General features: G+C 40.7%; 1 protein-coding gene across 1 annotated transcript in view; it reads right to left on the bottom strand.

The window, feature by feature from the left end:
• Nucleotides 1-6,095: 6,095 nt before the first annotated feature.
• LOC124549625 (progestin and adipoQ receptor family member 3-like) overlaps nucleotides 6,096-26,601 on the bottom strand; it is a 113,403-nt gene continuing 92,897 nt past the window's right edge. Inside the window, exons 6-8 of the mRNA XM_047125258.1 lie at nucleotides 20,467-20,655; nucleotides 15,757-15,847; nucleotides 6,096-6,795 (exon numbers count right to left, since the gene is read on the bottom strand). Coding sequence (XP_046981214.1) covers nucleotides 6,653-6,795; nucleotides 15,757-15,847; nucleotides 20,467-20,655 — 423 coding nt within the window. The 3' untranslated portion in view covers nucleotides 6,096-6,652. The remainder of the gene's footprint in view (nucleotides 6,796-15,756; nucleotides 15,848-20,466; nucleotides 20,656-26,601) is intronic.

Here is a 26,601-nt window from a genome sequence, read left to right as displayed (position 1 = left end):
ATGTTAGCTTCAGTTGCGATCTAGTCACTCTCTAGTACCTCTCTAGTACTATTGCGATCGTAGCTTGTAAGCGCTACTAGATTGTTTTACGCTAATCGGAAGTTTGAAAGTTTTGCGACATAGACTGAAGCATTATTCAGAAGTCATACTAAAGCAAAGTCATCTTTACCGTTAGCAAGATAACGGGATACGGGATACGAAGGTTCGCGACGAAGTTAAATCGTGTGAGCTTTGTGATGGGTCTTAGCCTTCGTGACACTGAATAAGCACGAACATTCAAGGACATTGGAGAAGAAAGATCGCCGACAGAAAAACAATTATTAGTCTAGAGTAGGCAACATACAAACGCCAACACGAAGAACGTACAATTGCGCCGAGTTGTCAGAAGTTGTCGTCAACGACAGGATTACTGATGCAAAAGGAAGCAATTCCCTGAGTGAGAAATCGGTGTGCCTGCTCAGCTTAGGGACAATTAATTACAAGGAACAATAAAATTGGATTCAAAGTTTAATTCTTCGTGACGCCTACATAATTGAATAGATATTATCAAGTGTATAGTGAAAATTAATTGACTGTTAGAATATTATGAAGTGAAAAGTCAATTCATTTATTTAACTGTGAACAGTCATTGATTTGTCCCAAAATTACGACGATTTCTAAACATTGCTTAAGTATATGTTATCTCTGGAATTACGTCGTGTAGTTATTTAACACGCGACGTAGCGAAGCCTTGACGACGGCATAACAATTTATTAACTTAACATACTCGCAATTCCATAATGTGGCCACGACTTGGATGATGGAAGAAGATTCAAAACTTTATATTATTAATATTCAACAACCATTGTCTAACCGGGCATAAGAAAAAGAAGAACTACAGTTAGCCAGTTCGCGCAAGCTGAAAAGTCTGTCGCGGACCCACAACAAAAGAGAACCAGAACAGTTTGTGTTTTTCTACTAGTTACGGGGTGGCGTTGTCGTGTGCGACGGACGCCGTTCCACGTCATACCGACTAGGACAGCCATCACCGCCGAGTCGTGTCAACTCTAAGGAGACACCGACGCCACAACATGAAGCCATATGAGACCATCGTCCACCACATTTCTGAAGAAACAATCACGACGGATAAAACTAGCTAAATGTGATCATCAGGTGATGATCTCGTCCCGTGTCGCAAAGGATTCTTACTAAGAGAGCCAACGAGCCTAGAGAGATTTGTGATTCACATTTCTGTCTAAACAAGAAAGCTGTCCTTGGTGACATCTGAATCAGCCAACAAATCGGAACGAGAAGAAAATGATCGTTTCAAGGCCTGAAACTGTTTACCTCCCCTCATTTTTGACTTCTTCGTGGATAAAAATAAAATATTTACCAGTTTTCTAGTTTCCCAAGTTTATCTTTGCAGGTTTATTGCCTGCAGAAAGGCTATTTGAACAGTGGAAATGGGAAACATTCTAAGAGCCAAATCTGACACGTGTCAGGGGAATGAAAAAATAATGTGTCTCTGTTTGTACATAACTGATTTGTATCCAAAAAAAACACACAGAATTATGCTACTCATCACTTCACAGCAAAAATAATGATACAAATTAAAAGATAAATTCTTTTTTAAGGAAGTTCTAAGTACTATACTTGGAAACTGACTGGTTTTGTATGCCAATATGCAAGTTTTTACAAGTCGATTCTTGTAAAGAAGAAAACAGCAACCAGCCACTGTTAGCAATGCTACTTGTTTACACAAATAGAGCCGTTATCTGTTTTGATCTGACAGGTTCATCTTCAGATGGCTGCTCACTTCATGTTACATTTGTTGTTCTTTTACATTATTTGTTGGCTGTTTTTTCCAAAAACTAATGTAACGGTGCTTTTTGTGTAAATAAACAGCATTGTTAACAACGCTGGTTCTGTTTCCTTCTTTGCAAGAACCAGCCTGTATTTTATGCACAGCCACGGTCTCAGAAATGTCACTTTTCGACAAAATAGTAGGAAAAAAGTCTTTGTTTCAAGTGCAATTAATATTCTGGCACCATGTTTATTCATGATGTTTCAAGTACAGAAATACGCATTAGGTTTCTAACTAGCAGAAATATAACCATCGAAAACCACTTCTCATATCCTCTAAATACTGGAACTCCAGTGGGCATAGCTTGACACAAAAACAATGTGTCACATACTAACACACACTTGAAAGACTTTCTCCATGGTTTCGCATCTGGATGAAATCTAGGGATATGCAACAGAGTACTGAGAATACAGCAGCACTGCAAAAGCGTTTTGTGGAAACACAGCACTTAGAACGTCTTCCATTTCGACTATTTCAAGGACAGCAAACATACAAAGCAAGCATTTAACGAGTTCAGAAAGAAACTATACCAAAGAATAAAGAATTTAAATAACATGTGGCATACTAAATAATTACACAAAAGAGATGCACCAGGTGAGACATTAAATCCCAGTAAATGTGCCATAGAAATAAAATTTATAACATTGATAAGTAAAAAAGGCACAAAAGTAGAGGATCCTGAGGCACATTTACGTGGATTTCTTTTCTCAATTTTAAAAAAAACTTGTAGTTGGATTTATCGTGTTTAAAATTGTTTAGTCTTATAACATGGTTATTAATTTGGTATATATGCTTTCAAATCAACACTACATCTAAGAATGCAAAATGATTTTATGTGGTTTCAAGTCGAGCATATCATAGAACACAATAATGAGTAAACAAAACTTGATACTAAACTTTTCAAAATGTTTTGTTGGCAGTAAAAAAAATGCAGTCTTACTTACACCAGTTAATATGGTAAAACACAAGAATTTCGCTGGCAGTCAAGAAATTTTTTGGCGTATATCTACCTGTTAGCATAATTCGACCTACATAGAGGTCTGAATGCTAATTTAAAGGCCTACTCACCACTGTTGTCCAAGTTTCAAGTTATGCACACAAGAAATGTGTTTCCTGTGGCACAATCGTCGTGAGCCCGCCTTTTACACCTAATGCAGTGGACCTATTCTGGATTCCTTTGTGACTCGTTGTATCACTTCCAGTAGTAAAAACAAAGGCAATTTTTATTCTCTTTATCAGACTGCTGCAGGTTACAAGAGAAAGGAAGGAGAACTGGATGGGACATTCGTCGAGACGGGGTACTTGCTAACAGACGTTTTGGAAGCACTAGGTACTAAGAAGGCGGAGATACAAGATCATAGACGGCATAAAGGGAATCGGCAGTTATGCGAACCTGAAGAGGATGCAGAAGGAGGAAAGCATAGAGTTACCATGTAAAATCTTGCCTCTAATTATGACATCAGAAGTAGGCCTATCCATTTTTTTCCTTGTTCTTGCTCTTGGCAATTTCTTACCTTTATCAATCCTTGCTGTCATAGAATTAAATCTTTCTGTTTGAGATCCATTAGGTTCAGATAGCTTTTTAGCAATTTCTACCTTTTATTCTGATATGTCTTCATTTTCTTAGATTGCATTTCCCACTGCTGTTGCCTTAAAGTATTCTTGACTGGATTATCAGATAGGGTGGCAATACAGAATAGTGTATAAACGTGCCCCATCGCCATTATTTTCGAAACGACAGTTGTAACTTTCAGGCTTTCAAATTATATAATTGTAGGCCTACCCTCACTTGTAAACGAACATATTGAATTCTAAAAGGTATTCTTGTCGAGATTATCTATAGTGGTCTTATCTAACTTCATTGTCTGTTTGTACTTAATCTGATTCTGTATAATTTGGTGTAACATCAGTGTAAAAGTTTTATTCATTATTTATGACAATTTATGTAATTGTAATTAATCAATGGATGTAATTTCGAAAGTAATGTACTGCAAGAGAATGAAAATGTTAAAATTTTACTTGTAATACTGGTTCATCCATAGAGACAGTGGGTCTGTAATCATATAAAACTTGGAGGGAAGTGCGTCCGCAAGGGAACTGGCTAGGCGGGAATAGAAAAGGTGGGTCTGGCGATCGAGCCGTAAGACTCCTGTGTGGCGTGAGTCAGTCGGTGGCTAACAGGCAAGCTGTGTGCATCTTGTGAACTGAAAGAGACGAGAAGAACCGCAAGACTATATAATATAACCTTGAAGCGGAAGTAATTCGGCTTATTATTCATGGCATACTTTGGTTAGCTCTGTACTGCGAAAATCCGACGCTAGGAAGAGAATTTTCAGAGCTTGTTACATAGGAAGAGTCTTGGATACTTTTATCACCTTTTTGAAATAATACCACTACATTCATCTCAAATTATCAGTTGAGTACTGAATACTTGCATGGACCAGTTATGTAGTTTTTATTTCAGTAATAAGTTTGTGTTTAGTAAACTTTGTGTTGGGCCATCGCATTTTATCCTCACTCGTTTACCTAGGTAGGGTCCTATTGCAAGTGCTACGATAATTCCTAGAATCCTATTTTACTGAATTGAAAAGCAATTATCTTCCTTAACAACAGCTAATAAACTTTGTTGGAGTTATAAAGCTCATAACTATTCAGCGAGCGTAAGTTCGGAAGAACTCCACGTAATTTTCTTAAAAGGACAGTTAAACTTTCATCAAAGTACAATTACTAAGAGAGGGTTTAAAGCATTCAGTTTCAATGTTTTTCTTATTCAGGTATCAGTGTTTATAATATTGTTATTAAAACGCTCAACCTAGATGTGAATCTAATGATGTCTACTTTCGGGGTCCCCATGCTAATAGCTGTGCCAGATTTAAATTTCATAGTACAGTGACAGTACTCAAGAAGTACAACAGCTAAATAGAATATAAGGAAGTAAATGTTCCTTGAGCATAGAAATAATTAACAGTACACAAGATACAATTACTTCATAAATATTTCAATGGTAGTAATTTCCAATAACTAAACTGATGGAAGAACCACTTTCCAAGTTAGTAACGTTCCATCTTTAGTAATAATTTACCTATAATGATCTTTAACTTACTACTGTAATATATTAATACTAAGTGTTACCGTAAGCGAGTTGTTGCCTAAACGTGTTAGTACTCCTCTTTTGCAGCTCATATTAAATCACTGGTACATTACTTACTAAACTGCGTTTTTGTCTTGTATCTTATCAGTACAATAGGATTTCAGAGCAAGTAAAGTCAATCCCAATAATTAACTTTCTTTATGAATCACGCTAATACTCGGTACGACTTTGTCTGGTTAGGCTGGCGACCGTTTCCTTTTACGTAATTACAGTTTACTTGATTGCTAATAGAACCTTGGTTCGACTCCCGTTTGTTCTGCTATTGCTTCCTTTCTGCAGAAATCCTTAGAGATACAAAAAAATGTCCGATACCTTTCTATTACGGACGACCACGGTCAAATAAGTATTCTTTCACAGGAGTAACATTATCGGTGTATTTCTACTTTAGTATTAGCCGGTAGTGTTAAGTGCTCCCTAGCAGCTTCGATATTTGAGTAACAAAATTTACTCACCTTACTCAAATACACGAATATATTCCTTGCGCTAAGACGTTCACTCAACAGGTACCGTGAAGTTTGTGAGAGCCCTCAATAGATGGCAGTACTAATCTTTTATTGGCGGTAGCGTTCTAGCAAGAAGGCCCGAGAAAAGCGTTCTGCGTAAACTCGCTCCGGTATCTCCTACTTGAAACGTGTGTAAAAGTAGGTTGGATTTTTGCTTGTAAGGAACATAACAGCTGTCGATAGGAAGTAAGCAGATAGTCTCAGCTGGTGTCCGATTGAAAGACCCAGGCACGTGGGCAAGAGAAACAGTACAAAATTGCAGCTGTTGATTTGTGGGGAAGTAAAAACCTACGTGCAAAATCGATAATAAGAAACAAGTCCATTGTTCGGATTTTTCGCTACTGGTCAAGCGACTGTAAAACGAAACGTTCCCTATTCAGGTTGCACATTTCGTACGATCGTAGTTTTTACACAATAAAACTGACAACAACGGAAAATATATTTTAAGGCACAGTATTATGAAGATTGTATTTATACAGTATACCTACAGGTACTGTGTGTATAATTTTCGTCTTGTACTTAATAACGACGGAATGTTTTTTATTGTAATTGTAAACACAATTCTGGATGCTTAAAATGGGGCAAAAGATAAGATGAGAACAGGTAAAGACATTTTATTACACTATTTACAATAAAAATAGACATACAAATAACTCAACTGAAAAAAGAATCAGAGGAGAACTTGCTAGGTGACTTAGTGTTGAGGGGGATAATAGAAAAGGTAAACGAAATTGTAATCGTTAATAACGATGTGACAGTGAAGGATAATACGACAGCTCGAAAAATCTGAAATCTGTACAGAGGCAACAAATATGTTGACGACAAATTACTGAATTATGATATAACACATAAAAATATCACGCCATGACGAAAATGATTATGGCACTGTACGTTACAAAGCGAAGTGACTGTATTCATTAGGGTGCTGGAGGAGAAATAAAAATAAATAAGTATAATGGTAGTTACAAATGAGCCTGCAATATATGATACAAAACATTACGGAACGCTTCAGGGATATAAGACGAAAAGAGAAGAACAGGTTGAGAATGGAGAGCTGTATCACGTGACTTGGGAAACCCGTTTGACGTTATGAGGTAAACAGGTGTCAGTGCACAAGGGCAGCAGGTATAGGGCCAGCGGCTGTTGGTTCTGGGACTACAGCATGCCCGTGTAGGCAGGGCAGCCGTGCGTCATCCGGAAGACGACGTAGAGGGCACCGGTGTTGTACCAGTGGTACAACGCCAGTACGACCAGAGCGTGCCAGATCTGGTGCGAAGAGCCCACCACGTCCAGCCGACCTGCAACCAACAACACACGTTATTCTCCGCACTTCAGTACTACTTGTTTGTGATTGCGTTCAGTTAAAGCAAAGAGGGCTCTACCGTAACTCCTTACATAAATAAAGGTTTTTGACAGTGCTGCTAAACGTCATAAAATGTGCATGAATTTTAATTTTATTACAGTGTTTAACACATCACATCGCTTTAATTTTATCCATAGCTGAATGAATGTTAGATCGCCGTTGTGATTCAACAATTTAAAGGGCTGTTTAGGACCTGATGGGATACCAGTTCGATTTTACACAGAGTACGCGAAGGAACTTGCCCCCCTTCTTGCAGTGGTTTACCGTAGGTCTCTAGAAGAGCGTAGCGTTCCAAAGGATTGGAAAAGGGCACAGGTCATCCCCGTTTTCAAGAAGGGACGTCGAACAGATGTGCAGAACTATAGACCTATATCTCTAACGTCGATCAGTTGTAGAATTTTGGAACACGTATTATGTTCGAGTATAATGACTTTTCTGGAAACTAGAAATCTACTCTGTGGGAATCAGCATGGGTTTCGAAAAAGACGATCGTGTGAAACCCAGCTCGCGCTATTCGTCCACGAGACTCAGAGTGCCATAGACACGGGTTCCAAGGTAGACGCCGTGTTTCTTGACTTCCGCAAGGCGTTCGATACAGTTCCCCACAGTCGTTTAATGAACAGAGTAAGAGCATATGGACTATCAGACGAATTGTGTGATTGGATTGAAAAGTTCCTAGATAACAGAACGCAGCATGTCATTCTCAATGGAGAGAAGTCTTCTGAAGTAAGAGTGATTCCAGGTATGCCGCAGGGGAGTGTCGTAGGACCGTTGCTATTCACAGTATACATAAATGACCTTGTGGATGACATCGGAAGTCACTGAGGCTTTTTGCGGATGATGCTGTGGTATATCGAGAGGTTGTATCAATGGAAAATTGTACTGAAATGCAGGAGAATCTGCAGCGAATTGACGCATGGGGCAGGGAATGGCAATTGAATCTCAATGTAGACTAGTGTAATGTGCTGTGAATACATAGAAAGAATGATCCCATATCATTTAGCAACAATATAGCAGGTCAGCAGCTGGAAGCAGTTAATTCCATAAATTATCTGGGAGTACGCATTAGGAGTGATTTAAAATGGAATAATCATATAAAGTTGAACGTCGGTAAAGCAGATGCCAGACTGAGATTCATTGGAAGAATCCTAAGGAAATGCAATCCGAAAACAAAGGAAGTAGGTTACAGTACGCTTGTTCGCCCACTGCTTGAATACTGCTCAGCATTATGGGATCCGTACCAGATAGGGTTGATAGAAGAGATAGAGAAGATCCGACGGAGAGCAGCGCGCTTTGTTACAGGATCATTTAGTAATCGCGAAAGCGTTACGGAGATGATAGATAAACTCCAGTGGAAAACTCTGCAGGAGAGACGCTCAGTAGCTCGGTACGGGCTTTTGTTGAAGTTTCGACAACATACCTTCACCGAGGAGTCAAGCAGTATATTGCTCCCTCGTACGTATATCTCGCGAAGAGACCATGAGGATAAAATCAGAGAGATTAGAGCCCACACAGAGGCTTACCGACAATCCTCCTTTCCACGAACAATACGAGACTGGAATAGAAGGGAGAACCGATAGAGGTACTCAAGGTACCCTCCGCCACACACCGTCAGGTGGCTTGCGGAGTATGGATGTAGATGTAAATGTGGAAGTAGATACGAAGTTACGATCACCTTAATACCTGATCACATTAAAACTAGGGCGTTTCGGCAGAGCAAGCTTCCAGTTTCACGCTTGACGAGAATCAGAATATCTTATCGAATAAGAACTACAGAACACATTATGTGTACAATTTTGCTTCCGCCGTTTTTTTCTTCTCAAAATTTGAGGCTTTATTACGAAAAATTTACAAAAACTTACGATTCTAAGTGTTGGCCATCGCTGGTCACTACTTCCTCCCACCTTTCTGGCAGCACACGAACTGAGAATAAGTCGAAGAAAGACGAAAGTAGTAAGAAGTAGCAGAAATGAGAACAGCGAGAAACTTAACATCAGAACTGGGGCTCACGAAGTTAAGGAGTTCTGCTACCCAGGCAGCAAAATAACCCATGACGGTCGGTGCAAGGCGGACGCAAAAGCTGACTAGCATCGGTAAAAAGGTCATTTCTGGCCAAGGGAAGTCTACTGGCATCAAAACTAGGTGTTAATTTGAAGAAGGAAATTTCTGAGGATGTACGTTTAGAGCACAGCATTGCATGGTAATGAGACATGGGCAGTGAGAAAACACTAACAGAAGAGAATCAAAGCATTTGAGAGATGGTGCTACAGATGAATGTAGAAAATTAGGGGAACTGATAACGCAAGAAATGAGGAGGTTCTCCGCGGAATCGGCGAAGAAAGGGGTGTAGAGAAAACACTGATAAGAAGTAGGAACAGGAACTTCCATGGTACTAGAGGGAACTATAGAGGATAAAAACTATAGAAGAAGACCGAGATTTTAGAATGCATCCAGCAAATAGATGAGGACGTAGGTTGCAATTGCTACTCTGAGATGGAAAGGTTGGCAAACAAGAGGAATTCGTAGCGGACCGCATCAAATTAGAAAAACAACAGAACTTACGTCCTTTGAGGAGGTCCATCAGTCGATCCAATTTAGCACTTTTACGTATGACAGGAGGCGCCAATCAGTCAGGCCGTGTGCCTTGGATCGAAAGAGGTGGTAGCCAGAGGTAGCAATGTCTGGAGGATTGGGGAACGGGGAGTGGGGAACGACTTCCCATTTCAACGTTCTGACCGTACATGGGGTCGAGCATTGACATGCTGCAAAATCGCCTTTTCATATCGATCGCTGTATTGTGGCCGTTTGTCTTTCAGTTCTCTGTTCAAATGCATCAATAGCTTTGGACAACGATCTCCGGTGATTGTTTGTAGCTTCGTAAACCTTCTTACTTTCGCTGCCACGTCAAAATCACTGTTGTTGAAGGTTTGAAACCACTCTCCGGACGTTCTTTCACTAACAGGAGCCTCGCCATAGGTATCACCCAGAATTTTATGAGCCTCCACCGCAGATTTCTTCATGTTAAAGCAGAAAATCAGCACTTCCCGCAAATGACGAGTATTGGCCACGTAAGCTGACATATGCAATCGAGAATAACCTTATGATGCAATTACAAGTCGTCTAATACTTCTAAGGCGTTACGTTTACGAATGCCTAAGCTTTTTGCATGACACGTTCTACCATATGCAACGTCACTTGCCGCTACTGCCATCTATTGCAAAACGGCAGAAACAAGATTGTATAACTAGTAAAATAGTCTGAATTTTTTATTCATGAATAATTTTTGCAGCTCTTATTTGACGAGGTAGTGAAATTTTTGTGAATGAAAGCTTACTCTTTCGGAAGGGTCAGATTTAATGTGATCATATTTTAAAATGATTAACAGTACATATCGAACACGTTACGGCCAGATCGAGGCTTTTACTCTCAGGCGTGTGGTACAATTGTATGGGGAAACAGAAATAGATACTTGATAATGTACGAGTAAACAGTGGCCAGTATCTAACGGACACATTTAAATGCAAACAACACATGAAGTCTAATTTGTAACATAAGACAGATACTGATATGGTTGCTGAAGGGAGACACAGATAGTTATTTACTATGCACGATCATGGTAACTTAATGGCAGTGTAAGGATAAAACAGTATTAAACAGCAGTTTACGTAACGAACGAAACTAAACAGTACAAAATGAATACATACTGTATTAGAGTATACAAAATGTATGAAATTAGTATCGAGAAATGCTAGATATTGTAACGAAGGGAAAGAATATAATAAGCATAAGTTATGTCACCACGAATATATCATTTACAATACAAATATTAATGACCAAAGATTCTAGTACATAGAATACGTAAAAGCTTAATTATAATAAAGAAAGCGTGGACATTCGCACTGGAAGGGGGGGGGGGGAGTGGGGGGGGGGGGGGCGGGAAGAGTACAGTAGACACTTACGTAGTGGTAAGAGCATACAGAAAAAAAAATTTCCTTTCCATTATGGCAGGGTGGTACAGCAACTGGTTTTGAATTACGTCAGAGTAGGAACAGTCTCGGTTGAAATGTTATTTAATATCAACATCGTGTTTAATTCTTTTAGGGAATCATCAAATTGTCTATAAAACAAGAACCCAATCTATTAGAAACAAGCGGAGGGAGGGGCATGGTTCAAATGGCTCCGAGCACTATGGGACTTAACTGCTGAGGTCATCAACCCCCTAGAACTTAGATCTACCTAAACCTAACTAACCTAAGGACATCACACTCATCCATGCCCGAGGCAGGATTCGAACCTGCGACCGTAGCGGTCGCGCGGTGCCATACAGTAGCGCCTAGAACCGCTCGGCTACTCCGGCCGGCGAGGGGCATGGTCCTATCTTGTATCCTTACGGAGGTAAAAAAACCACAAGTAAGAGTAACTTACGTATAAGTAGCTGGATATGTAACCCATTCGTCATAAAGCCACATAAAATGGAAAACCCAAAAGTAACTGGATATATAACCCATCCCTCTAAAAATATATAAAATGGAAAGTGGACCTAGTTAAAAAAGCAGGCAGTATACTATCAAGAAGGTACATGAAGGTGGCGGAAAATGTCGACGACTGCAGTTATTTTTTGTCGATAGTATTATTTTTTAACTTGTTCTTCCCGTTGTGAGGGAAGTTAGGCGAAATATTTTTCAAGGTGGGCTTTTTATATTCTATAAATTTTATGTTCTATAAATTTTACTCCTTTATTTTAATGAGTAAAAATTGGTCTTTGTCTCTAGTTTGCAATATTTACGACTGCCCTTGATCCTGATGCGCTTATGTTTTGTTTTGTTGATCTTGAATGCATGCGCCATGTATGCATTTGAAAATTTAGCTATTTTACTCCGTATGACAGAGGTTTGACATGTTTTGAATCGCTGTCTTTCATATCATTTAACTTATGTTTTCCGTTACATATATTTATTTTTAACGTACACTACTGACCATTAAAAGTGCGACACCACGAAGATGACGTGCTACAGAAGCGAAATTTAACCGACCGGAAGAAGATGCTGTGATATGCAAATGATGAGCTTTTCAGAGCATTCACACTAGGTTGGCGCCGGTAGCGACACCTACAACGTGCTGACATGAGGAAAGTTTCCAGCCGATTTCTCATACTCAAACAGCAGTTGACCGGCGTTGCCTGGTGGAACGTTGTTGTGATGCCTCGTGTAAGGAGCATAAATGCGTACCATCACGTTTCCGACTTTGATAAAGGTCAGATTGTAGCCTATCGCGATTGCGGTTTATCGTATCGCGACATTGCTGCTCGCGTTGGTCGAGATCCAATGACTGTTAGCAGAATATGGAATCGACGGGTTCAGGAGGGTAATACGGAACGCCGTGCTGGATCCAACGGCCTCGTATCACTAGTAGTCAAGATGACACGCATCTTATCCGCATGGCTGTAACGGATCGTGCAGCCACGTCTCGATCTCTGAGTCAACAGATGGGGACGTTTACAAGACAACAACCATCTGCACGAACAGTTCGACGACGGTTGCAGCATAAGGACTATCAGCTCGGCAACCACGGCTGCGGTTACCCTTCACGCTGCATCACAGACAGGGGCGCCTGCAATGGTGTTCTCGACGGCGAACCTGGTTGCACGAATGGCAAAACGTCATTTTTTCGGATGAATCCAGGTTCTGTTTACAGCATCATGATGGTCGCATCCGTGTTTGGCGACATCGCGGTGAACGCACATTGTAAGCGAGTATTCGTCATCGCCATACTGGCGTTCATCCGGCGTGATGGTATGAGGTCCCATTGGTTACACGTCTCGGTCACCTCTGGTTCGCATTGACGTCACTTTGAACAGTGGACGTTACATTTCAGATGTGTTACGACCCGTGGCTCTACCCTTCATTTGATCCCTGCGAAACTCTACAGTTCAGCAGGATAATGCACGGCCGCATGTTGCAGGTCCTGAACGGGCCTTTCTGGACACAGAAAATGTTCGACTGCTGCCCTGGCCAGCACATTCTCCAGATCTCTCACCAACTGAAAATGTCTGGTCAATGGTGGACGAGCAAGTGGTTCGTCACAATACGCCAGTCACTACTCTTGATGAATTGTGGTATCGTGTTGAAGCTGCATGGGCAGCTGTACCTGTACACGCCATCCATGCTCTGTTTGATTCAATGCCCAGGCGTTTCAAGGCCGTAATTACGGCCAGAGGTGGTTGTTCTGGGTACTGATTTCTCAGGATCTATGCACCCAAATTGCGTGAAAATGTAATCACATGTCGGTTCTAGTATAGTATATTTGTCCAATGAATACCCGTTTATCATCTGCATTTCTTCTTGGCGAAGCAATTTTAATGGCCAGTAGTGTATTTTGCGCAAAGTTAGATAAAGCTACGTGAGATAGAGGCATGAATTACTAATTATACAAACGCAAGAAATACATCTACGAACAGAATCTACTTAAATCTTTGCTAACTGTTCTACAGTGCTAGAGGAAAATTGATTCTTAATCGATATGCACGGCAGCTATAGCGTTCTTCCGGGAGAGGCAGCTTCCCCTACCATGACTCCGGATCACTTTTCAGTTTACTGAGAGACTATACCTCTTTCTTCTTCCGTTCTCTCATGCGAACAGACAAAATAACATCACTGAGCTAATGTTTATATAGTACAGATTTTTTGTGTCTAACGAGTAATAAACGCAACAACTGGAGCTGTCAGCTGCCTGCTACAGTGAAGAGCCTTCGCCAGGTGTAACATGTTGTCAACATGTGTTCGACAATAGTGGTGTCATTGTCTCCACTATCAACCACTAGAACACTTTTAGAAGCTTGAGAGTATCAAATTCATCACCCCAGCATCAACTCTCCCAACATAATGAAGTGGCCTTGAGGCCTAACTAGGCTCTCTCTTTAACAAAGATAGGCCACCTGGAAAGCTTCAGATATGTCAAAAAACGTCAAGCAATGCATTACAGCAGGTTACTATTCTTTATTTAAACGTGATCAGCCCTGTTTCATGAAACTTATTGACAGTCACCTTTAAAGATATCTACATCCACATGAATACTCTGCAAATCACACTTAAGTGCCTGACAGAAGGTTCATCAAATCACCTTCACAATAATCCTCTGTTATTCCATTCTGGAACAGCGCGCGGAAGAAACGAACACCTATATCTTTCCGAGCGACCTCTGATTGCCCATGTTTTATTATGATGACCATTTCTCCCTATTTAGGTCGGCTTCAACAAAATATTTTCGGATTCTAAGGAGAAAGTTTGTGATTGCAACTTCATGAAACGATCCCGCCGCAATGACAAGGGCCTTTCTTTTAATGATGTCCATCCAAAATAATGTTTCACGTCAGCGACACTCTCCCCCCTATTTGTCGAACTTTCTCGATGCACTCCGTCAGTCGTATCTGGTAAGGATCCCACGACTAACAGCAGAACTCGAAAAGAGGACAGACAAGCGTAGTGTAGGCAGTCTCTTTAGTAGATCTGTTGCATCTTCTAAGTGTTCTGTCAAAAAATCGCAATCTTTGGTTCGCCTTCCCCAAAACATTTTGTACGTGTTCTTGCCAGTTTAATTTGTTCGTAGTTATAATTTCTAGGTATTTAGTTGAATTTCCTGCCTTTAGATTTCATTGGTTTATCGTGTAACCGAAGTTTAACGGATTCCTTTTAGCACTCGTGTGGATGACCTCACGCTTTTCATTATTTCGGGTCAATTGCCAATTTTCGCACTATACAGATATATTTTTTAAATAATTTTGCAGTTTATTTTGATCTTCTGTATCTAAACCGTTTTGCAGTTTGTTTTGATCTACTTATGACTTTATTAGGCGGTAAACGCCAGTGTTACATGAAAACAACCTAAGACTGGAGCTCAGATTGTCTCCTAAATCGTTTATATTGATAAGGAACTGCAGAGGGCTGTAACATACAGATGTTTTGTGTGTGAAACTGGCTTCCCTCAGCGCAGCCCACCCCAAGGGCCAGCAATTCCTGAATAGGAGGGGTTTCTGCAGTCTACAAGTAACATAAGTAATGGTGAGAGAAGTGCAATAACTTCACGGTCATTCATTAATTCAGCACCAAGTTATTGCAGCACTCTTACATGGCTTTACAATATACTATCAAAGACAGATACCAGCAAGATGCCACATTTACCAGTCAAATCTCTTTCTCACCACAGTTACATAAGTCACTGACAACATCACACAAATGGAGCACTTCTCAGCCATTGTTTATAGTGACGTATTTTACACAATAGCTCACTTAACTGTAAGTAAGTACTCACTAAATTGACTGAAATAACTCCACTACGCAAACACGTGTTCAGTGAAGTTATTTTGTCCATTCGCACGAGAGGAGTGGACAGGAAATAATAAGAAGGTACAGTCTGTCTGGAAACTTAATAGCGAGCGGCGTCCGTGGTGGAGGAAGTCGCCTTTTCGGGAAGAAAACTACAACTGCTAAGATGGCAGTTTCCCCTGCAGCAGTGCAGAACAGTGCGCAGAGATTTACGTAGAATCTGCCCATATGCTTGTCTTGTGTTTGTATTATTAGCAACTCATATCTGTATTCAATGTAGTGTTAGCACACTTTATGGAAAACAAACACTCTCTCCGGGAGTGTCTGTGCACTGCGTCGCCAGTGATTCATCTGCGAAATTCTACGTTGTTAGACAAAGAACTTTAAACGAAAAGGGAAAAGAGATCCTGGTAGGCCGAGAAAATGATGGGAACCGTAAGAGTTTACTGTTGATCTAATATGGAAAGTACAGGAAAGGAAGAAGAAGAATATCTCTATTTATTGAATGTAAAGCGACGTATGGAAAATATGTTTCCTGTTTGCGAAACAAGTTAGCTAGTCTCGTCTGCTCTTACCTGGAAACCAACGTTCTGGGATCTTGGTGCAGTAGATCAAGAATGCAGTGCCACCAATCGCATAGAGTTCGAGGATTCTTGGTAGGAATATCTGAAACACCGAAAGATGCCAACCTTGGTTGTTATTGTAGCTTTTAATACTATACAACATTAGTAGGTCTTACTTGCTATTGGCTAGAATGCCAATTAATAAGTACTCCAGGAAACATAGAACCGGTTATTGACCCATAGCTGCTATAATCTGGACGTAAAACAGCGAAAATATGTTCATGTATTTTGTGCTAGTCTGCCTTATGATTTTTAGCAAATTGTGTTTGAATAATTGTTCTCCTTCACACTGTATTATGACTCATTATGATAATTATACGCCGAATACTTAGTAGTTACGTATCTCATTACTGTATATTCAGCAACAACAAAAAATTTAAAGTTACATAATATTTTATTCTTCCTGCTATTTTTACTATTCTTTACCGCCCTGTAATCGCAATTTCCCTGATTTACTCATAAAATGGCATCCACTTTTCAATTTCGTATGTTGCCTCACAGGAAACTAAATTTTCTTCGTTACTCTCTCAATGTAGCTATTCATCTATTATTTTACTGTGTGAAACGTTGCTACTGTTTTATCTTTAGACGTAACTAAGTACAAACTTTTTATTTATTTGCAAAGCCTTTGAAAAGCGCGCTATTTATAAGAACCGGTTATCATAACACATGAAGTAATTTCCGGAAGGCTCTTCTAGAAAATTGTAAGTGTTCGGCTGTTGTTTCCACTAAACTTGCTCCTCCTATTTTAACATAGAGAAATTTGTAACACACTGCAAGCTTGGTTCACGCGGAAACGCCATGTGAGTCCCAATCTATTTTCTGTTAAATCGATTCAAATGTCACGTGCATTACCGATGACGAATAGCCGTTCAGTATACTACTATTCACAAAACCTTCTGCTTTTACATTGTCTATTGCACTTTTTGATTCACGGAAATGTTAAATTGCTTATTGCTTTCAGTCTGCAGGCGTGAAAATTTTCCAACGCCACATATGTTTTCGTAAAGACCTGGTTTTCCTTCATAATGGATATATGTTATCATATGTTGATGTCTTTATGGAATATCTACAGGACAAAATTTATGTGCGTCATTAAGAATACTGTGGTTCATTTTCTTCAAAACATACACGATTGGAAATTCTCTAGATTGACGCTGTTCCAGTCATATTACTCTCTTAGTTGGTAATAGATCAATTTGCCTGTCCCAGTGCTGAAGTTTTTGTTGAGCTCTTCATTTCTAAATGTTTCTTAGTAATCTATAATCTAGGAAAACGCAAGAAGTCTTTTCTCGGATGGCGAGTTTATTAAGCAGTGTGTGGCAGAGTGTCCAAGCATATTGTGTCCTGTTCTTAGCAACAAACTTGAAAGCATTCATTGTCATGAAGATCTACAATGCGGCATAAGGACTCAGTTAGTGACGGACTCACAGACCATTAGAAGACTGCGAGCAAATATTTTGTTTGGTCTTCTTTCGCAATGATGAGAGCACAGATAACGAAGACACTGCACAATTAATCATTATCCGTGGAATTAATGAAAATTTCATCACCACAGAGTTACTTGGTTTACAATCAATGACAGACAGAATCACTGTTTGGGACTTGCTAGAGCGTGCTGTGTGTGGAGAAAAGTGGCTCATTCTGGGTCAAACCGGGAAGCATTACAACAAATGTGGCCATAGTGTTCTGTGGAAAAATTGTAGTTATCTTTCAACTTTTAAAAAAGAAGATATAAGCACAAGACACACACTGTGACATTTCGTTTTTTCATTGTATTTTGCATCAGGAGAGCCTTTGTAAAGCAGCACTGGACTTAAAGCATGTGGCAGAGGCATATTCTAAGTTGGCGTGGTCCACACAATCAGAGCAAGGGAGTTGCAGCATTGAGAGTTCAAATGTTTTCTTTAGGATGTGGAGGCACAGGGAAAGAGGTCATTTATCACTACAGCTTGAACTGCTTGAGCCTTGTCAAAGTGCTAAAAGGAGTTTGGACATTGCAGAATGAATTCCTCTTATTTCTGGACAAGAAAGAGATAGCTTATGATTTTGTGAGATAATGTTTGCAGCCTGATATAGCTGAGATATTGAATGAACTGAATTTGACATTCCAGGGAAAGGAATTGTTTGCTCATCAAATGTGGAAGGATGTAAGATCTTTCAATGCAAAAGTAGGTCTATTGGCAAGGCAAGCAAATTAAGGCAATTTCTGCAAATTACCTTCAATAGGAATAAAGAAAGTGCCTGAACTGTTTCTGATAACATTAGGCGTCTCTGCAGAGTCAGCAGGAGTAGATTACAAGAAGATTTCAGGACTTAAAATTAAGCCTAAATTCAGTTCTCTCTCTCTTGTCCTACCATTCAGGACTTAAAATTAAGCCTAAATTCAGTTCTCTCTCTCTCGTCCTACCACTGCTGATATTCACACGGCGCCTGAGAAGCTACAACTTGAACTTATTAATATGCAGTCAGATCACACTGTGAAAGAAAAGTTTAATGCTATGACATTAATGAATTTCACAAATCTTCGTTTGCTAAAAGATTTCCATACATGAAAAAGTTTTCTGAGAATATATTCACTGTATTTGACTCAACATATACTTGGTGGTAAAGTTTGTCTTGCTTCAAGACCAACGTGAGTAAACAGAGACGGCCCCTGTAAGGCATTATGTAGTAGATAGTGATGAGTATCTCAACAGGCAATGTCACTCCTAATTACAAGAAATTGTAGAAAATGGTGACAGGATGCGTTTGTTTAATTAAACTGATTTTAAATTGAATGTGCTTGAAGCTATAGGTAATATGAAATTAGCACAATAAGTAAACTGAATATAATTGTCAGCATTTTATTTTATTTTTCCTTATTGACTTTCATGGTGCAATTTATACCTTTTTTGAAATACAAAGTTAATTATCGAGTTAGGTCTTTCTAAAAGGTGCAGCCCCATGCTAAACTCCTCTTCCAAAAAGTGGCTTTCAAGTCAAAATAATTGCCCACTCCTGCTTTACTGAATTATCCGTACTGCTATCAGGTGATTTGTAATTCAGTTCACACAACAGTCACAAATTTCCAAATGCTAATTAAGTTTAATAACAGTGTTTCAATTTTTTAACATACTGCTTTGAACATCTGACACTCATTTATTCACAAAAATATGATAATGAAGCCTAAATAAGCTTGTAACGGTTTATCAGAAACGAAGTTTCTCAGTTTCAATACTCCAACCAAAGAATATCTGACCAACTCCTCATTTCTATTGAGCAAGGCAGGAAAAGAATGTATCAATCAATAACTGATGGTATAGGGCATAGTTAGTAATAATTAATTTTTTATGATATTTTTCATTGGAAGTTCAACATTTCACACTTTATTGTTCTTTTCAAACCGTCTGTTTGAAATTCTTCTGAGTGAATTTTTCATTAGTCAAGGGTAAGACTGCTACCTACAAAAAACCTGTAGTCTTTAATCTGTAGTGTTGCAATTCTGCTTATCTACATAGCACTGATACACAGAAAAAGAAGAAATAATTGTTTCCTGGGACCAAGTAACCAAATTTACCGCAAAAATTTTTCCCTAAAGATAACTGTCTTTCCATAATCTGTATATCCTGTTAATGCATGGAAAAATGATAGAAGCAATATTATACAGAAAAGGAGATAGAAGTTATGCAATTCACAAAACTTGAAGTATAATGTAAAAGGAATATACGAATTTTCTAAGTCTAAAAAAGATAAGCATGTAAAGGTAACGAAACCAGCAGTGAAAACTCTTAGGAGAGTTGTAAATAAATTACACCAAGGCACATTAAACACACTAACTGGCATTTGTATAGTAGGAGGAAACACAAATTAAAAGAAAAGAAAAATAAAATTTTTATGTAGAATGTTTGTATCAATATTACTTGTACGTTACAACCCAAAAAGATGCAAGTGGTGAACATTCTGTTATGAAGGAGTATACAATTTGATTAAAAAGATGAACCAGGACTGCAGCAAAATGAAAATAAATGAAAGTACTAGTAAAGATTAACGTAACAGTATTCAGAGGAAAGCAGGCAAATGAACTGATAAATTTAACAGATTAATGCATACGATCACCGACTACTTCATGAAGTTTGGAGTGGTATTCTGCTTCCTACACTTTCTTAAGGGTTCTCTGTAGCTAACTTGTATTCTGTCTCTTAGTCAAATGACAGTGAGCGAGACGTAATAACTGCTTCTGCTTATCGTTCCTCACTGCCTTCATCAACTATCAATAGGGCAAATGCTACAGATATTTGGCAAATCTCGTTACTTGCATCAAAGTGAGGGCTAGAAAAGAACACGGACAACTTCTTGAACTCCAGTATGTAAATTGAGCCCCAGTTATGTCATATGTCCACCAAAGTGTCCTAGACACGTCGTTCTCCTCAGTATGGAGTACGATACGTTGACTGACCGAAGTTTGAACAATGGGGCTGTAAGCAGGTGTTTGCCTGCCTTAACGAGTGAGCACTAAGACTGAACACTAACAACCTCTAGAACCCCAGTACACGAGTCGCGCCCAAATTACGTCATATATCCACCAAACTGTCCCGGATGCATCATTCCGCTCACACTATACTAGGCTAACTCGACTAACTTTGAACTGATTGATGAGGTTGTAAGCAGCTCTCCGCCTACCTTGACAACAGGCGAGGCCCAGCCGCCGTGCATGGCGGCGAGGTGTACGGTGGGCACCATGCCGTAGCCCGCCCACGCCAGCAGCACCCCCTGGCGCACCAGCAGCGGCACCCCCAGCCACGGCAGCTGCGCCACCAGCGCCACGACCAGCATCAGAGCCACCGTCGCCGTGTAGAAGTGCCGCCACCACTGCCGACACCACAGACACCGTCACCATTCGCCTCCTGAGCTTCGCTTCTTCGCGCAAAATCCATGTAGCGTAAAGTGTGTGAAGGGGCTCCGGAAAGGCTCAAAATCATGAAAAGTTCAATTTTTACTTTTTTGCGTTTTCTGAATCTGCAGACTATTACCTTTTAATAGATATATAATTTATTCAATTCCGAAGACTACAACTATTTTTAATTTTTTTTTTTGAAATGTGTTCTACATGGGCGTGACCCACTGTGGCGCTGTTATACTGCTGTCAAATGGTGTTATTACTAACGTCCGTGTTCATCAGGTACATTTTAGTCTGCCTCATGCAATAATGGAGGTGATAAAACCTATTTTCAGAGACTTAGCAGCACCTGAACTGTTGAAAAAGTGTATTCACGGCAAAACTCAAAACCCCAATGAAAGTGTAAATAGTGTTATATGGTCGAGAATCCCCAAGACTGTATTTGCTGGAATAGAAACACTTCACTTTGGTGTGTATGATGCTGTTGCGACTTTCAATGATGGCAACATTGTAAGGTGCAAGGTATTTAGAAATATGGGAATGAAGATAGGTTCTAACATGGTACGAGCGATGCTTGCTTTAGACAAGGAACGCCATCGGGCTGCAGACAGGGCTGTAAAGAGTCTAGAAATTCAAGCAAGAGTAAACAGGAGGAGGAACAAGAGGAAGCTGGAGGAGGAGTTTGCAGAGGATGAAGATAATCCATCCAATGGACCTGGAATGCACTGAAAAGTTAATCCAATCTTTGTCGCTCGATTCCCAAAACTTTTATTTTCTCATACTAATTACATGTTTTCTAAGGATCTTCCAAACATATTTGTTTCAAACTTTCAGTAAATGTTACACAGTACCTTCTGCATAATTTAACACAGCCTTTTTCCAAAAAACTGTATATTTTTGAATATATAAATAAAAAATTGCAAAAAAATGTTGTGAATTTTCATTACAATTGAAAAAAAATCATCTTTAATAACTGAACTAAAATTTTGTAAAATCCCTTTGTTAAGTTGTAGCCCATATCCCAATAAATAATCTGTAAAAAGTTCAACTTCCTACCTCAAATACTTTGTGAGGAAAGATGTAATTTATAAGCGTTATTTTAACATTGCAAGTATAGGATGTTCCGGAGCCCCTTAAGTGTTTTAATTCTACACACTAAAGCCGTCGGCACACGGACCGTGCATCCGAACGTTGAGCGTTGAGCGTGCCGAGTTTCTGACGTCACAGCGTGGAATAGCACGTTCGGGAGTCTTTCCGAACGTGCAGAGAAATATCTGGCATGTCAGATATTCTGAGCGTGCGTCTGAGCGTTGACCAATGAGATGGCACAACGCCACCTACGTCACACGCACACCGTCTCCCTTCAGTACAGAGTTGTGAGGCGCCATATTCGCATTCATTTCAAGCCTATATGTATATTTACCGTTTCTGAGCACCACTAAATTGAGAATGACTGGAAAACACGTTGTTCACTGTGTGATTCGTTCCAATACAATAATGAGAAACATCATATTCGTGGGAAAAGAATTATTGTAACCTGCGTATTATAAGAGTAGGTTACTTGAAGGCAGCGACACAATGAAGATCCACCCAAAACGCATTGTTCTTGGTACAATTTGTTATAATTATATTGCAATTAGTAACATAGCTACGATTAAGGGTTTCAGCACGGCCTAGTACACTAAGATAGATACTAGGCATGTGTTGTTGGTTCAGCGATACCGGCACGGTAACTCAGCGTGTTCGCTCAGAGGGTTAGCTACCCTCTGTAATAAGAAAACTGAGTTAATGGATCAACGACGAACTGAAACAGGTGTCTGCCAACGTACGCCACGAGCAGATGCAACGAACAAAAAAAAAAAAAAAAAAAAAAAAAAGCGTAACGCGTAGCGTCACTGACCTGTGATGAGTTGTTGGTTGGGGCTGTGGTTCGCGTTTTCGCAGCAACAATTTTTTTTCTTAACATGCGCGTTTTATTAAGTTCGGATGCTTTATTATTAGTTTAATGTAAGTACATACTATAATATTTGATGTTATGTAAATATGAGTTCACCTTTTCTCTCTCTCTCTTTTATTTTTTTTTTTTTATTTTTTTTTTTTTTTTTAGACGGGTGATTTTGTTCGATTGACTTAATCTACTGGACAGCTTGCGCTACTTGTATAAAGATGTTTTGCTCCTTTTTCTTTTACGCTTCGTAATTCACATCTTGCAAAAGATTCTGCTGCTGGGCAGGAACAGTGACCTTGGGGTTTTACTAAAATGTAGGAATGACGAAATAATGTTTATCTTATGCGGAAAAGTATTCCAAGTTTGTATCGCACTATTTGTAATAGTACTTTTATAAGCCTGTGTCCTTGTTGCTTGGACATGGTATTTTCCTTTTCGTGGACGATGGCGGAAATGTGCGTTTTAATGGAGCTAACGTGGGAATTTTAGGCGCGCCCGTTGAGTAAACAGTGTGATTTACGAACTAGAAACATCGCTCAACTGCCGCTGGAGTACGTTGCGATCGCGCATACCACGTTGGGGCCCACGTACCGTATGCACAAGTCGCATCGTTCCTGAGCGCTCAGCAGCATTTTCAACTTGGCACGCTCAACGTTAACGTTCGACAGCACGGTCCGTGTGCCGACGGATTAAGACACAGAAAGCGACAGGCCGCGAAGGAATTATGCGAATGTGACGGAAATCTGTAGAATCGATTTACATATACAAATAAACAAATGATTATTGTTTCAGAAAAATTGGATGATCATTCCAGAGAAAAAGAGATTCACAAACTGAACAAGTCAATGACGCGTTGCCACCTCTGGCCTTTATGCGAGCAGTTATTTGGCTTGGCACCGATTGTTAGAGTTGTTCGATGTCCGCTTGAGGGATAAAGTGCCAAAATCTGTCCAATTAGCGCGTTACATCGTCAAGATCCCGAGCTGTTTGTAAGGCCCTGCACATTAGCCTCCAGACGTTCTCAACTGGGGAAAGATCCGGCGACGTTACTGGCCAAGGTACCGTTTGGAATGCAGGAAAACAAGCGTTACAAATTCTCGCTATGTGCGGGCGGTAATTATCTTGCTGAAATGTAAGCCAAGAATGGCTTGCCATGAAGGGCAACAAAACGAGGAACAGAATATCGTCGACCTACCTCTGTGCTGTAAGGGTGCCGTGGATGACAACCAAACGGTGTCTTGCTATGTAATGAAATGTCATTCCAAACCATCACTCTGGTTGTCAGCTTGTATGCTGGGCGACAATCATGTTGGTATCCCACCACTGTCCACACTGGACTCGCATTCGGGAGGACGACGGTTCAATCCCGTCTCCGGCCATCCTGATTTAGGTTTTCCGTGATTTCCCTAAATCGCTTCAGGCAAATGCCGGGATGGTTCCTTTGAAAGGGCACGGCCGATTTCCTTCCCCATCCTTCCCTCACCCGAGCTTGCGCTCCGTCTCTAATGACCTCGTTGTCGACGGGACGTTAAACACTAACCACCACCACCACCACCACCACCACTGTCCATGGCGTCTCTGGACACGTCTTCGGCTTGGATTCTCATTGATTGGAGTACAATTATCTTCAGTGATGAGTCCCGCTTCGAACTGAGCCCCGATCACTAGTGAAAAACAAGAGCGAGGTGGCGTAGTGGTTAGACACTGGACTCGCATTCGGGAGGACGACGGTTCAATCCCGCGTCCGGCCATCCTGATTTAGGTTTTCCGTGATTTCCCTAAATCGCTCCAGCTAAATGCTGGGATGGTTCCTTTGAAAGGGCACGGCCGACTTCCTTCCCCAGCCTTCCCTAATCCGATGAGACCGATGACCTCGCTGTCTGGTCTCCTTCCCCAAAAAACCCAACCCCCCCCCCCCCCCAACTAGCGAAAAATTGTCTCGTGTCGCCCCTGAGGCAGTGGCATACCAACCTGACTGTCGCCCGCCATACGATCCGACATCTATAAGCTATGGTCTGGAGTCCCATTTCTTTTCATAGCAGGGCACATTTGGTTGTTACGCGCGACACCCTTACAGCGCAGCTGTAACTCGATGACATTTTGCACCCCGTTTTGTTGTCCATCATGGCAAACCATCCTGGGCTCACATTTCAGACAGATAATTCCCGGCCCCATATGGCGAGAGTTTCTATTGCTTGTCAGCGTGCTTATGTCCGCCTCGATAGCTGAGTGGACAGCGCGACGACATGCCATGCAAAGGGGACCGGGTTCGATTCCCCGCTGGGTCGGAGATTTTCTTCGCTCAGGGACTGGGTGTTGTGTTGTCTTGATCATCATCTCATGCCCATCGACGCGCAAGTCGCCGAAGTAGCGTGAACCAGAAAGAGTTGCACCAGGCGACCGGTCTACCCTACGGGAGGCCCTAGCCACACGACATTTTCAGCGTGCTTGTCAAACTCTATGATGGCCAGCAAGATCGCCGGATGTTTCGCCAATTGAGAAAATTTGGACTATTATGGTCAGGGACCTCCAACCAGACAGGGATTTTTACAATCTAACGCTTCACTTGGACAGAAGTCGGCATGATATCCCTGAGGAGAACATCCAACAACTATCTGTCTGGCCAGAGGTGGACCAGCGCGTTATTGACTTACTCAATTTGTTAAGCTCTTTATCTTGAATAAATCATTCAGATTTGCTTCAACTGTAATAATCTGTTTTTCTTAACGTGTTTATGAAAGAATCTGTCAACAGTTCCTGTACTTACATTTAGCGGCTAGTTTCAAAGCTTAGTGGTTCACTTTCAAGCCTGACCTACTGAGGCTCCACTGAAAGTCGCTGATCTTAAGCATGAACATCAAGCCAAAATCAAACTGTTGACAGATTCGCTAACAAACGCTTTATAAAACGGAATAAAGCTGCTGGTTTCCTGTCAACAAAATGCTGAAACTGAAAGATTTGTTTTTCTGAACATGTGTATTACTTCTACCGAGGTATGTTCCGTGCGGATAATTCCTTCGTGGTGCGCATTTTTTTTTCCTTTTCCTTAGAGTGTATTTTGAGCGTTTAAACTGTGTTGCAATAGGTGATAAGTGTGGATGTTAACGTAGGGAATCAAACATGGAGTGGTATGTGTAGATTGTTGGTTGGAATTTCACTGGGGCGACTGCAGTGAGGAATTGAATGGGGAACTAAGCGAGAGTCTCCCGCGGAACTGTAGGCTCTGAAAAAAAGACAGGAGAATCGCCGAACAGTCGGTAAAGATATGTGTCCTTCAGGCCGAATTACACTGGGTGAAATTCGAACTAGATAGGTTCAGTGGGGCAAAGATCGTGTGAACTGGGTAAAGGTAACAAATAATGGGCGAACGGGAATAGTTCTGTAACTTCATCTACATTTGAGCTAACAGTAGCGAATAAATTTGACTTGTTACATGAAGTAGGAGGGGAAGAGCCTCACCCAGGTATAGGTTACAACAGTAGACTGCAGCAGACTTCCACCGAAGAAACTAAAAGTAGATCGGTACTAAGAAAGAGTAGGAAGAAAAAGAGTCTTGCTGCTAGGTACTAGCCATGACTGGGATGTAGGCCAGACAGTACAGGGTAAATTAGATCAGATCACAAGTATTACACAACCCAAGTGCCAGTAAATTTTTGTAACGATTTTGATAAGGAGGATAAGATTATCACAGTAGGTGTAACAGGGGACAGGCTCGTTAAAACCGCCTGCCGCTGTGGCCGAGCGGTTCTAGGCGCTTGAGTCCGGAACCAAGCGGCTGATACGGTCGCAGGTTCGAATCTTGCCTCGGGCATAGACGTGTGTGCTGTCCTTACGTTAGATAGGTTTAAGTAGTTCTACGCCTATGGGACTGATGACCTCAGACGTTAAGTCCCATAGTGCTTAGAGACATCTGAACTCGTTAAAGCCAAAAAATACAGAATTAGGAGTGACTTGAGTGAACTATACAAGG

This window comes from Schistocerca americana, chromosome 1 (genome assembly GCF_021461395.2).
Source record: "Schistocerca americana isolate TAMUIC-IGC-003095 chromosome 1, iqSchAmer2.1, whole genome shotgun sequence".
Lineage (NCBI taxonomy): Eukaryota > Metazoa > Arthropoda > Insecta > Orthoptera > Acrididae > Schistocerca > Schistocerca americana.
Note: the sequence above shows the minus strand (reverse complement) of the source record. Positions and strands in the feature narration are given on the sequence as shown.